Below are 12358 nucleotides of genomic sequence, written 5' to 3' on the forward strand. Positions count from 1 at the left end.
AACTAGGGCATTGATCAATCAGAGAACAGCTTCAATGAAAATGGTCCAGCAGGGAGACGCAGTATCCAAAATGACGGAGAAAAAAATAATACTTGTCATTGAAAAAATACCCAGAGTTTTATGACAAAGGGCGTCCCAATTACAGACGTGCTCAAATTTGTTGGTACCCCTCCACAAAAAACGAAGAATGCACAATTTTCTCTAACTTGAAACTGACAAAAGTAATTGGCATCCACCATTGTTTATTCCATATTTAATAGAAATCAGACTTTGCTTTTGATTTTTTATTCAACATAATATTGTAAATAATAAAACAAATGAAAATGGCATGGACAAAAATGATGGGACCGCTAACCTAATATTTTGTTGCACAACCTTTAGAGGCAATCACTGCAATCAAACATTTTCTGTAGCTCTCAATGAGACTTCTGCACCTGTTAACAGGTAGTCTGGCCCACTCTTCCTGAGCAAACTGCTCCAGCTGTCTCAGGTTTGATGGGTGCCTTCTCCAGACTGCAAGTTTCAGCTCTTTCCATAGATGTTTGATAGGATTCAGATCAGGACACATAGAAGGCCACTTCAGAATAGTCCAATGTTTTGTTCTTATCCATTCTTGGGTGCTTTTAGCTGTGTATTTTGGGTCATTATCCAGTTGGAGGACCCATGACCTGCGACTGAGACAGAGCTTTCTGACACTGGGCAGTACGTTTCGCTCCAGAATGCCTTGATAGTCTTGAGATTTCATTGTGCCCTGCACAGATTCAAGGCACCCTGTGCCAGGAGCAGCAAAGCAGCCCCAAAACATAACCGAGCCTCCTCCATGTTTCACTGTAGGTATGGTGTTCTTTTCTTTGAAAGCTTCATTTTTTCATCTGTGAACATAGAGCTGATGTGACTTGCCAAAAAGCACCAGTTTTGACTCATCTCTCCAAAGGACATTCTCCCAGAAGGCTTGTGGCTTGTCAATATGCATTTTAGCAAATTCCAGTCTGGCTTTTTTATGTTTTTCTGTCAAAAGTGGAGTCCTCCTGGGTCTTCTTCCATGGAGCCCACTTTCGCTCAAAAAGCGACGGATGGTGCGATCAGAAACTGACGTACCTTCACCTTGGAGTTTAGCTTGTATCTCTTTGGCAGATATCCTTGGTTCTTTTTCTACCATTCGCACTATCCTTCAGTTCAATCTGGGGTCGATTTTCCTCTTGCGGCCGCGCCCAGGGAGGTTGGCTACAGTTCCATGGACCTTAAACTTCTTAATAATATTTGCAACTGTTGTCACAGGAACATCAAGCTGCTTGGAGATGGTCTTGTAGCCTTTACCTTTACCATGCTTGTCTATTATTTTCTTTCTGATCTCCTCAGACAACTCTCTCCTTTGCTTTCTCTGGTCCATGTTCAGTGTGGTGCACACAATGATACCAAACAGCACAGTGACTACTTTTCTCCATTTAAATAGGCTGAATGACTGATTACAAGATTGGAGACGTGTGATACTAATTAAAGAAACTAATTAGTTTGAAATATCACTATAATCCAATTATTTATTATCTTTTCTAAGGGGTATCAACAAATGTGTCCAGGCCATTTTAGAATATCTTTGTAGAATAAGCAATAATTCATCTCTTTTCACAGCTTCTTTGCTTTATTCTATGACATACCAAAGGCATGCAAGTATACATGATAAAATAGCTTTTAATTTCATCACTTTTCAGGAGGAATGAAGCATTATTTCAATGAGCTGTAAGGGTACCAACAAATGTGAGCACGTCTGTATAAAGATACAGATCTGAAAGATAATATATGGGAGTCCATTTCGAAGTAACGTGATAAGCCTGGTGTGTATGACTTATTACCATATATGTTGAAATACCGTCAGAGAAGACACTCGTAATTTCCACTTCACGTTGATGAATGTACCAGTCTTGATCATAGTTTTGTCAATAGCAATTTTTAACAGTTGTATACATCTGGCAGTTTTTATACCTGTCGCGTCGCTTATGTGTCGCTTCTAGTGTGTATGGTCATGTCGCTGCGGAAATGTCTCGTCGCCAATTAAAAAATCGCATCGCGTCTGGTGTGTGGAGACCTTTACTCTGTATGAAATGGTTACCACTGTGACTCCCAGCCAATGCTGCGTTCTCAGAGGCGTGTTCTCTGTAACTGATACCCAGGCACGAAGCTGCAGTGTTCAGTTTGTTTTCAAATTCATCATGACCTGTGTTTTAAACCATTACAGTGCTGCCAGGTCGACCGAAGTTTGTTTTGCTCATGATTCAATGTTTTTTTTTTTTTTAAAGCCATCAGTATCATGAAATATCTGTCACTTTTGAACCTACTGGTGCTGTCCCATTCTAACTGGATATTGTTAGATACTGTAGATACTTAGATACTGTAGTGTCCTAAAACACAGCATTAGTACACAGCTTAAAGACAATGTATCACCATGCAGATTGTATTATTTATCCATGCATCCATCTAAAAGAATTAAACAATCAGTCTTGTGTTTAAATGTAGTCGCTATATTGTGCAACTGGCTGTCGGAAAATTCATAAACTCGTGGAACTCGAGAACGGTTACAAATAATGTAACAATCCATCTAAGATATTTTAAAACTGTACAGTACATAGTAATTTGAAATATCTGACATAACTATATAAAAATGTGTCATTGAGGTCTGAAATCACAAACAGTACACCTAATTGCATTTGTTGCATTAAATACATTGTATAAACTGTGTGTGTGTATATATATATATATATATATATATATATATATATATATATATATATATATATATATATATATATATATATATAAAATCATGTATGGTCTATAATAATAATAATAATAATAATAATAATAATGTATTAACCCTTTACTGCCCTGGGTATGTTCCCATACCTATGTAATGCCTGTTTTCTCAATGTCAAATATATTGGACAGTGTGAGCAGCAAGGGTTAAAATACAAGGTATTAATAAAAAAAAGAAAGCTGGATTCATGGGAATGTCAGTTATTGTCAAACAATGCTGATAATACATGAGCACCTAAATGAATGTCGGAATACAGATAATAAAGGGGTTTGCAAGTATTGTTAGGACTACTGGTATTTAATTGAAAGTGGTAAAGTGTATATCGGTAGCTGCAGACTCTTATCAGACCGTTCCATTAAAACAGTAAGCGTGTGAAACAACGCACAGTAATTGCCGCGGCAAATACCAGAGTGTCTGTAACAAGGAGGACATGATTTCTGTAATGCAAAACGTCTTGAATCAATACCGAATGAATTATATTGAAACGGTATGTGATGATCTAACTGGTCCAACTTGGCCACTTAATGATGAACTAATACTTGGATATGGAGTATACCCTTAAGTGTCCCCGTGCACTGCAGGGTTAAAATGCGTGCGCGGGAGTTCAGGACACTATTGAGATTCCTCAATATGACAAGGGAGATGACTGGCAAGATAAATCGTATTAGTTAGGATACAGCTAACGTACGCGAACGACTATACACATTTTTAAAGAGGTGTAATTCAGCCCTTTTGTATCACTATGTACAGTATTCAAATGGGTCTGTATTTTACATGATGCAAACATGCGCATTGTATGTCTTAGGATAAAATGCGCATTAAAGACTGAGGTAATATATAGGCTTTGGATATGGGAATGGATCACAGTATAGCCGTATGTGCTACTGTCACTTCTCACTGAGCACTGCAAGTGTAATGCATTGACGAGAGTATGCACTGCGTTGCCTGTGTTCTGACAATCTGAGCTACCCGGTAGCTCTGATTGTCAGACTAGTCTGAAAACCTGCGCTACCCCTCAGAATGAGCTACCCTAATTGAAGTATAGCAGAAGTTCATTCAAATGCAGTAAACTATACCCTGATTAGCTTGCAGTCTATAGTGTATATACATTTATTTTAAGAAAATATGCTTTTTTTAAAGGATCTTTAATACTATAAATCAGGTGATGCTTTGCGATGCGTCTGCGAGTTAAAGACCGTGGATCAGAGGGGGTGTAGTATCTCATAGGGTGCACTTTTTCATGCTACACTGGTTCTGGATAGCCCATACATGCTTTCCTATCTATAGTTAATAGCAATATTGACCGTATTTAATACCTGTACAAAGTTATAAGCTAATATATTATAACTTACCGAAAATGGTAGCTCAGATTTATGGGCGTTTATCGAAGAGGAAAGAAGTAAAGTCAAAAAAATATCACGGCGCATGCGAATTTTGTGTGGACATGCGTACTTTGTGTAGGTAGCTCATCCCGAGCGGTAGCTCAGATTGTCAGAACAGCTGCAAAGGGGACTACAGCACAATAATAACGCAGCACTCTATCATGGTCCACTCGCCTGATTTCAATTTCAGGGCAGCACCCGCTAGAGGGCGCATTAGGCACCTGCTCAGGCAGCTGCTCCTTTCTGTGATCGGCAGGTCCCGGGCAGGGTTGCTATAGGAAAATGCAAATGTGCCGTCATTGCCTGCTCCTATTGGCCCAGGGACGCGATCACACCCCCAGATAGGAGGTGCAGTACATTTAGATCTATAAAACTGCAGATTGCTCCGTTCAGCAGTTCAGTGTTTTCAGTCGGAGGTGCTGCTTATGAGCAAGTCAGCACTGGGACAGCTAGGCACGCTGCTAGGATATACTTTACAAGCTTAGCAATTCTGTGTAACAGAGGAGAAAACAACCCACTGCAATTAAAACGACGTAAACACTGCAGGTGTATACCTGGAGAGAAGGACAACAGCCAGCACCAGAAGCAGAGAAGAGTGACACTTGCATAACAAGACACACGAGACAGCAGAACTTTCTGTTTCCATCTGAGAAGAGACGCTACCTGCTCCAGCCTCTTCTGTTCAAAGTTTTACCCGGGAGTGCAGTACTGAAGACTGGAAAGTTCCTGTGGAATTGTGTCTCTCTACTCCTCTGCACAGAAGAAAAAGACAGGGCAGTTTATTATTTCTGTATTCATTATTTTAAAAGAAGAAGAAGAAATCAACAATAACAATACAATACAATACTAATACTACTACGACAACTAATAAACTGCACTGGCCAACTGCACTACACCAGCTATATTTGACCTAGGAGGATAAGTTGCCATAAGTTGATAAATATTTATTTGTCTACTTTTAAATATACTTTTTTTAAAACAGAGGCTGTGCGCTCATAGGCTATCCGTTGGCTCGAAGGACTGCAGTTGCATGGAGTGAGATGGCCTCCGACCTCGCTATGAGTACAGAGCTGCCGAACAGCCCCCTTGCCATTGAGTACGTCAACGACTTCGATCTGATGAAGTTCGAGGTCAAGAAGGAGCCACCGGAGTCGGAGAGGTACTGCCACCGTCTCCCGCCCGGCTCCCTGTCCTCCACCCCTATCAGCACCCCCTGTTCCTCCGTGCCTTCGTCCCCGAGTTTCTGCGCGCCCAGCCCCGGAGAGCAGTTCAACACCAACCCCAACAACAACAACATTATCAACAACAACCAAAACCCTGCCACCAAGCCTCAGCTGGAGGACCTGTACTGGATACCCAACTACCAGCACCACCTCAACCCGGAGGCCCTGAACTTGACCCCTGAGGACGCTGTGGAAGCCCTCATCGGCAATGCTCACCACCACCACCACCATCACCACCAGGGCTATGAGGGGTTCAGGGGGCAGCAGTTCCCCGACGAGGAACTCTCCGCTGCGGCCGCCAGCCACCACCATCAGGCTCACCACCACCACCATAACCACCACATGCGGCTGGAGGACCGCTTCTCCGACGACCAGTTGGTGAGCATGACAGTGCGGGAGCTCAACAGGCAGCTGCGCGGTTTCAGCAAGGAGGAGGTGATCCGTCTCAAGCAGAAGCGCCGGACCCTGAAGAACCGTGGCTATGCCCAGTCGTGTCGGTATAAGCGGGTCCAACAGAGGCACATGCTGGAGAGCGAGAAGTGCACCTTGCTGAGCCAGGTTGATCAACTCAAACAAGACGTGGCGAGGCTGGCAAAGGAACGGGACCTGTACAAGGAAAAGTACGAGAAACTGGCGAGCCGGAGTTACAGCAGCAGAGATCTCACAACCAACCAGACGAAAAGCGCATCATCTGCCGAATTCTTCATGTGAGGGTGTTCGTTTTTTTTCTCTCTCTCTCTCTTTGTTTTCTTATAGACTGTACACGAACTTTTAAAACTGTTTATAAATATTTGTTTCTGCTCAAGGTTTATTCAACAACAGAATTCATCTACAGGTAAACCTTAGAATAAAAGTAGCCCACCTCATCTCCAACCTGTTTTTGTTTCAGAAACAGTAAAATAACTATTAATGATAATAAAATAAAGTGAAACGGCTGGGTGCAGTAGTCGTCTGTGAGCTTTCCCTTTAAACTGAAAAGTCTTAGCGAACACTTTCTGGAACTTGCAAATAATTGTAAAGGACCGAGTGAAAAAAGAACAAAAAAAAAACTATGCACAATTGTCTTAATCCAACGATTTGTTTCGATGTGTTTTTAGCAGCTGTTTTCAAAAACTCGAACTACAAATAAAAAATGGATCGGTTCTTTTTTTGAAGACTGGACTTATATAAGTAAAAAGCAATACGATTTAACAATGCATCTTCTGTGATAGAACACCTCTTGTTGGACTGCCAACTTTGGACGACACGAAACTAAAAAAGAAAGAGACACGTCGTCCTATTGTGAGTCTTAAAAAATAAGACTTTTTAGAAACCCTGCATGCAGGACATGTATGGCATTTCGAAGTCCTTTTTTTCTACTACTAGACCAGGATAAGAAGCATGGCCCAATATTCTTCTTTTTGCAGCAGTTAAGTTGCGATACTTGAAAAAGCGACAATGCAACGAAGTGACTGTGGGAAGTCAGCACAGAAAAGGGATGAGTGTTAACGCTATTTCCATTCTATTTTATTGTTTTAAAGAGAGAACGTGAGCCAGATTCTAGAATGATTTATGTCCACTTGTAAATATGTAGAATTAATATGGGATGTTTTTTGTTTTTTTTCTGAGCCTTTTTTTGCTTGATGCTGATTAAGAAAAAAGGTCTTAATAATGAAACGTTTGTATGTAACGGCATGCAAATAATATACAATATTCTAATTTAAATGAAGATGTAGACTTGTAAGAAAAGCCTAATGCACTATACTAAAATAATTGGATTACTATGTTACTGTTTTATATGAAATTTGATTGCTATGCTGTTAATAAGTATTGAAAAGGTGGATATATTAACATTATCAAAAAGTGACATGACAAATATAATAATATATGGACTGCAATCCGTTTGCTGCTAATTCTCTATGCACCATCTATTTATTACCCCTTTGTACGGTTCTTCGGATTTTGGCCCAGATTAAAATCATTCATGTTCCCAAAATACTGCACATTTTGTGTAAAACACCAGTAGATCTACTGTAAAGGTTATCAGATCCACAACATTTGCTTATTATTGATACATAATTATTTAAATTCATTAAATACAAATGCTGCAGAGTTGTGACCGTTTTGAAAGGATGCGCAAATGCCTGTCTAAAATGATTTTTTTTTAACTGAACAACAACACATCCTGCAATGGAATCTGAGTGAATTCAACTGATCAAACTACTGTCAATAAAATATTTGAACAAATTCGCTTTTCTTCTGATATTGTGGGGAAAGTTACTTGCATGTTATTGAAGCTGTTCTGAGCAAAATACTGTTACTGCTGGAATTTTATTTCTGTGTTAAAAAGTGTTATAGCGTGTTTCAAATGAATCTACTAAATACAATCTTATTATTATTATTATTATTATTATTATTATTATTATTATTATTATTATTATTATTATTATTATAGTATTGTCACTACTGTTAGAATTTCATTATCCCTAGGCTAAATATCATCGGGTCAAGCCAAGAGGTCGCTACCTCCAAGTTTGTATTTTTATTTTATTTTTTAAATCAAAACTATTTAAAAATAAAATAACGAATTTATTCAAAGTGTTTAATCAATAAAGATAAATAACGTTCTAGACAATTATTATTCGACATTGTGTTTTGGTTTGCAATAGTTTTCATAATAACTTTATTAAACGTGCCCTAATAATAATTAAAACGGAAATCAAAGACTAACAAAATATATAAAATGGCAATAAAGCCGCTCGTCACACAGTATTTGTACCAAATCCTTTCAAACACCTAATGCTAAATCCCGAAAATATGCTTTTCCAAAATTCTACTTTAGCTATGTCAGGTTATTTTCTCATTGTCAGAACTTTGAAAGTAGAATGCTTAATTATAAAACGGGATACTTTTATATCAGTGTACATATCGCGCTTGGAAACAAAACCGTTTCTTAACACTGCGTGCGTGCTTGCAGTAATCAGACGCAGTTATTTATTTTGGATGTGTTTTCAATCGTGCACACTGTATAACATACATTAGTACAGCTCTAAGTTATCTTTTAATTTAAATAGTGTTTTTTTTTTTAACACATAAACATAGGGCACAATTCATCCAATTGTTAATCTCTCAAAACTAGAAACAAATAACTGAGGCACAATTTTGAGTCATTCTTCTACATTTAAAACAATTGCACTTTTGTGTAAAGATAGTGCCTGTTTTATCCTCAATCAAACACACTCATTGTGCATGCATGCATGCAATACATCGATAAATGCATGCGCACTTATTCCTTTCTAGCGCAGTTTTTGTTTGTTTGATGTGAACCGGTTTTCAGGACTGTGCTTTTAAATGTGTCCAGTCTTTCTCAACTATATAGATCACATATAGAAGTTCTGCAATGCTAAGAATAAATAAATAAATAAATAGAAAAACACAGAAAAGTATCTATTCACATAGAAAAGTCAAATAAACCCAATATAAACATGTAGTAAGACTGACAGAAGATACACTATATACACAATATACACAACACACACACACGCCTGTAGTACGTATCGATAAACTAATAATACATTTCTTGGGATAAAATGTCATACAATTAAAGAACAAAACATTAAAAGAAATATAAATAACAAATTAGCGTATGCTTTGACAAGAGCAATTTTAAAACTATTTACACAGCTTGGGGAAGCTTATCGGTGATTATATAAACCTTATTATTATTATTATTATTATTATTATTATTATTATTATTATTATTATTATTATTATTATTATTATATAATAATAATAATAATAATAATTCAGATGTTCAGTACCTGCATTACATTACAAGTTTATTAACTTAGTATACAAATTAAAATTTTATAAAAAGCATAGTCAGTTTAAAAATGTGATCATTTAATTCAGGTTGAATACAGCACCCTGTTAGGAATACCGCACCCTGTTAGGAATACAGCACCCTGTTAGGAATACCGCACCCTGTTAGGAATACCGCACCCTGTTAGGAATACCACACCCTGTTAGGAATACCACACCCTGTTAGGAATACCACACCATGTTAGGAATACCACACCCTGTTTCCGTGCTCTTGTTGTTTTTTTACAACAGGTAAAAGACAGAAACCTTCAGCTAAACCTCCACCCGCAGGTGCAGCCGATGCCTCTCTGCACAGACATGGTATAAAATGCCTTGCACTTTCTTGAGGTGAAATTCCAAGTCTGTATACCACCACACTTTATCATCACATAGTTAGGATTTCCTGTAGTATGTCTAAACCTTCTTGGCTTACTGAATTCTCAGTTTCTAGTGCAGCGGTAAAGTTCATTGTCTTTCCTGTGTACAAAAGCATAGTTAGGCCCAGTGTACGTTTTAACATTTATGCTGCATATAACATTCATGCTAGACATTTTACAATTGACTTATGCATGAAGTTTTAGGATCCCACAGACAAAACCTGGCAAATAGTGAAATTAAACCTTCCTCAGGATTACATATATACTATTTTGTAACACTGACTCAGCATTGAAGACAAATGTATAGAATAATTATTTTAATACAGTGCTCACATGGCATGGTGAAACTAAATATATATATATATAATGTATGTATATATCGACTTAGGGTGACTGCCTGAAAAAAAAACCTCTCTCTCTCTCTCTCTCTCTCTCTCTCTCTCTCTCTCTCTCTCTCTCTCTCTCTCTCTCTCTATATATATATATATATAATCACTAAAAATTATATTTTATACATCCAAAAAGTCCTCTTCATCGTAATGTGCTAGTCACGTTTCAATGACTGAAGGATTTATTGCTTTGTCAGTTTTAAAACCTATATATAATTTAGATATTTTTATTTACATAATGAAAAATAATTAATAAGTAACGGACTTATCTTTTAAAAAAAACAACCTATAAGTGGTCCATCCCGTATATCGCATGCTATATATGAGGCATTTAAATGATCCTTGTTATATTCTTGTATTTATTTTTGGTGCACAAACTGTAGCTGGTTAAATGACCAGTCTGTACTGGGTAAAACAGAAAAGATAATATCTAAGAAAAGCCAAAACAAAAGAACACGATTTCACAAGCTAAATAACACACATACAGATGATACAGTGCATTGGAATAAGTGTGAATCAGAAAGCTAAATAACACACATACAGATGATACAGTGCATTGGAATAAGTGTGAATCAGAAAGCTAAATAACACACATACAGATGATACAGTGCATTGGAATAAGTGTGAATCAGAAAGCTAAATAACACACATACAGATGATACAGTGCATTGGAATAAGTGTGAATCAGAAAGCTAAATAACACACATACAGATGATACAGTGCATTGGAATAAGTGTGAATCAGATTGAAAGGACACCGTCTCTGACAGAGGGGTGTATTTTGATCCTGTTTGGGTGTATGTGCTTTGCATCAATCAAACAATTTCAGTTCCAGCTGGGAATGCTGCTTTTAATAACAAGCAGTATCTTAAAGCTGGCAAAATGAAGCGATAGTTATTGCAACTCGCATTCACCAGGCTGACTCTTTTGCATTGTTTAGGGGTGTTGAAACGCTTCCGTTTTTTTTTTGAGCAGCAGTGAGTCTTTGCTAAAAACAAAACTAAAAAGTAAAACTGCCGTCTTACTACCAAGCCTGATATGAATATCTTTAAACAACAACAGGCAGGGCTGATGTTACCTACAGGGTGTTGTAAGCACAAAGGGTTGCCTTTTACAACACATTAAACAGTAACTGTGCAGTGAGTCCCTCTGTCGTCACACTTTAGCACATAATTTCACTTTGGTGGGTCACTCTTTGAATGCAGGCTAAAGGTTAGGGGCTGATTGATTAGAAATAAATGAAGGTAGACCTCACTAACATTGAAACATGAACTCTGTGCTTACACTGTATTTGCTGTCACTACATTCCAGTTACAAGTCACAGCAATATCTGTTTTATGAAGCACAGACACAGTAAGAAAAATAAATAAAATCCTGAACATTATATTAATATTAGGAAGCTATATAATTCTGTTAAATGCACATTTTAAAAAAGCAATAAAGGTACAGAAAACAATGAGTTTATATATATATATATATATATATATATATATATATATATATATATATATACACACACACATACATACATACATTTAATGTAAAGTAGTAGTACTGTATATATTTCTGTTTATTTTTTCTTCCCTAGCTAATAGTGCTAGATTTAGAATTTCAGAGAGAAAGCAAAAAACTTTGTCATTAAATTTATTACGTTTCTTTTAGTATTTCTTTGCCTGTTTTTCTGTTCAAATATTACAAATCATACAGAACATTTTGTATTTATTTACTCTTTTTGTCCATATAGAATTTTACATGATGTATGCATTTAATTATATTTATAATATATGTATTTAAAAAATGCATGCAGTTTATAAAATATACACACATGGATATGTATGTATTCTGTGATATATTTATCATTACATTAACTGGAAGGACTATTTTCTCACAGACTACCCCGTTCATCACAGCGTGTAGAACTGCTTCATGTTAGGTTTCCTAGCTATGCTATACTTTACAATGCAGATATGTTTTTTTCTTCTCGTACCCCATAGAGTTCACATAAAATAAAATAAAACCTCTTTGTAAATTTTTACAAGTATTGCTGGAATTGAGCATCACAGCTGTGTATAGGAATATAGAATCCTATTCACAAAAGTAATGCTCACGGAAGGTTTTTTTTAAGGACCTAAAACAGTTGGAAAAGTGTTTTGAAAACTGCAAAGATTGATTTCATTAAAAATCGAAATGGATTTCAATCCTTAACAAAACATTCCTTAAAACCACCCATACATTCTTGTGAACAGGGCCCCCATTTTTGACACGCGAGATGAATTTCTGGAATAGATACTGAAAACAAAAAAAAGAAAAGGCTAACTGAATTGAATAACACCAAAGTG

General features: G+C 37.0%; 1 protein-coding gene across 1 annotated transcript; it reads left to right on the plus strand.

Annotated features, from left to right (window-relative positions):
- Positions 1 to 4601: 4601 nt before the first annotated feature.
- Positions 4602 to 7640, plus strand: LOC117399627 (transcription factor MafA-like). Its single transcript, XM_059023031.1, has one exon. It carries the CDS (start codon positions 5232 to 5234, stop codon positions 6123 to 6125), a length of 894 nt encoding a protein of 297 aa, XP_058879014.1. The 5' UTR covers positions 4602 to 5231; the 3' UTR covers positions 6126 to 7640.
- Positions 7641 to 12358: the final 4718 nt, after the last annotated feature.

The sequence above is a fragment of the Acipenser ruthenus genome, chromosome 4, assembly GCF_902713425.1.
Source record: "Acipenser ruthenus chromosome 4, fAciRut3.2 maternal haplotype, whole genome shotgun sequence".
Classification (NCBI taxonomy): Eukaryota; Metazoa; Chordata; class Actinopteri; order Acipenseriformes; family Acipenseridae; genus Acipenser; species Acipenser ruthenus.